Here is a 2,116-nt window from a genome sequence, read left to right as displayed (position 1 = left end):
CCATTAACGTCTTCACTTGAAAGGAATTCATTATCCCACAATTCTGGGGGAAAATCTTTTTGAATACTCTGTGATTTGAAAAGAATGTCGGTTATATTTGCAAAAGGAATGAATTTGCAAAGTTTTTTCCACCCAAGGAGGTCTGTGTCCTTGAACATAAAATACAAATAACCCCTGTGCTGTTAATTATTGGCAAAGCTTCCCACTTGAAACCTAAGAAAATAAAGTACAGGTATAATAACAAAAGTTACTAGTTAACAGATATTGGTTGAGAAGAATATAAAAGAATTTCAATGTGATTTTTCCGTATTCTGCTCTCACCATTGCCAACAACAAGCTAACCAGCAACCATGAAGCGGGTGGTAACAATTTTTCTAATTTCCCTACTAAATTTTACTGAATCCATATCACTGCATAAAAATGCATATGGAGTAGGTAAGTTACTTTGTATATTTTTTGCCTTTTTTCTATATCAAAATTCTTAAAAGTTCTTAATTTTATATTTACCCATTATCGAGTTTATTTTCTGCACAGTAGAAATATATTTAATTGCTGGACATATTTTAATAACAAATTAAAGTTATAACTTTAACTTTATCTATATGAATGGTTCATATACTCCACACTGAGTAAATTTTATGCATATTATTTATTAAATTGATATACATATTAACTTTGCAAGATGTATAAATGTATGTCAGGCCACAATCCTGGCTCCTTCATGTATAAAACTCCCTCATATTGGTAAAAAAGGTAATATCTTTATTCTTTACATCAGAAAAATGGGTCATTATTTGAATATCTGAACAAGAAACACTGACAAGCAAATTGTGGTACAATCATGTTGAAAAGGATGACTGAATATATTTTTGACTGTTTGATCTACAAGTACAGGGAAAAACCAAACAACCATAGATGTAAAATCTGGGTTTTAGCTCTAGGTTTGCTAGAAATTATTCCTGTTAACTTTGTTTCCTAGTTTTATTAAGTACAAAATTAAGATGTTTTGATAGATGATCCCTGAGGTCTTCTCAGCTCTAAAATTGTGTAGTTCTAACTTAAACACATTTACGTGTAACAATGTTTCCTTTTTTGGTTGCAGTTGAAAACATAATTTTTCATGAAATGTTATTTTGCTTTCCAGCTTCCATATTGAATTCTTCCAAATGTTCTTCAGAGATGAATTTAGTTGACCTGTAAGTTTTGCTCATTTAAATGCAATTTAGATACGCTAATCAGTGATAACTTTTGTTAGGTAATCAAACAAGGAAATTGGATAGCCCTATAAGTTTTCAAAATCACAAAAGCAAATTGCAAAATAACAAGAAAACTTATTTATAAGCAATATAAATTGATTTTGAAGAGGTTGAACTGTTGGCCAATGCATTAGATACTAACTTCTAGATTCCTCGAAATTCCATGGGTCAAATCAAAATAGGTTCAAATGAGGAGTAAATAAATGAGATCAGATCTTAGAAACTGATGACTAGTTTTGAACAGTGGAAATCATGGATGAATAGATATTCAGGAATTTTTGCTCTGAAAGCCAATAGGATGATATGACTATAGTCTCTATTCTCTTCTAGAAGTGAAGTACTCAATTTTCTCTTATCTGTATTGGGTATGATGTTCTCTTGAATGTGGTACTTCCATTCCACATTTCTAACGTTTCTAATAAGAAATTTAAAGGAGTGTGTTGCTGCTACTGTACTGTGTAGCATGTTCTGTTTACAACATAAACTAAAAACAAAAAGCAAATAAGCGAAACTATACTTGAGGAAAACAAGGTCTGTTAGGTCTGCATCTTAAGTATCTACATGTATTTTGGTTTCAGATCTACCATATTCTTTGCTCAGTTTGTTCAAGAGGCCACTTATGAAGAAGTAAACAAAATGGCAAAAGATGTATTGACTGTAATTGAGAAACTCACTGGCAGTGAGCAGAATGCAGGGTGCTTAGAAAACCAGGTGAGTGAATAATACAACAAAGCACTGTGATGCTTGACTAAAATTTAGCCTGCAGAAGAGAAGATAGAGGAATGGCATGAGAAATACATTTAAGTATTTGCAGAGCTGCTGTATGAATAAGGGATTAGATTAATTCTGAGTTGCTGAAG

At 31.9% G+C, this 2,116-nt stretch overlaps 1 protein-coding gene across 1 annotated transcript in view; it reads left to right on the top strand.

Moving 5' to 3' along the window:
* The first annotated feature begins 350 nt into the window (after nt 1-350).
* Nucleotides 351-2,116, top strand: part of AFP (alpha fetoprotein) — a 21,135-nt gene continuing 19,369 nt past the window's right edge. The window contains 3 exon segments of the mRNA XM_012557544.2: nt 351-435; nt 1,145-1,196; nt 1,835-1,967. Coding sequence (XP_012412998.1) covers nt 351-435; nt 1,145-1,196; nt 1,835-1,967 — 270 coding nt within the window.

The sequence above is a fragment of the Trichechus manatus genome, unplaced genomic scaffold (genome assembly GCF_000243295.1).
Source record: "Trichechus manatus latirostris isolate Lorelei unplaced genomic scaffold, TriManLat1.0 scaffold00108, whole genome shotgun sequence".
Classification (NCBI taxonomy): Eukaryota; Metazoa; Chordata; class Mammalia; order Sirenia; family Trichechidae; genus Trichechus; species Trichechus manatus.
Note: the sequence above shows the minus strand (reverse complement) of the source record. Positions and strands in the feature narration are given on the sequence as shown.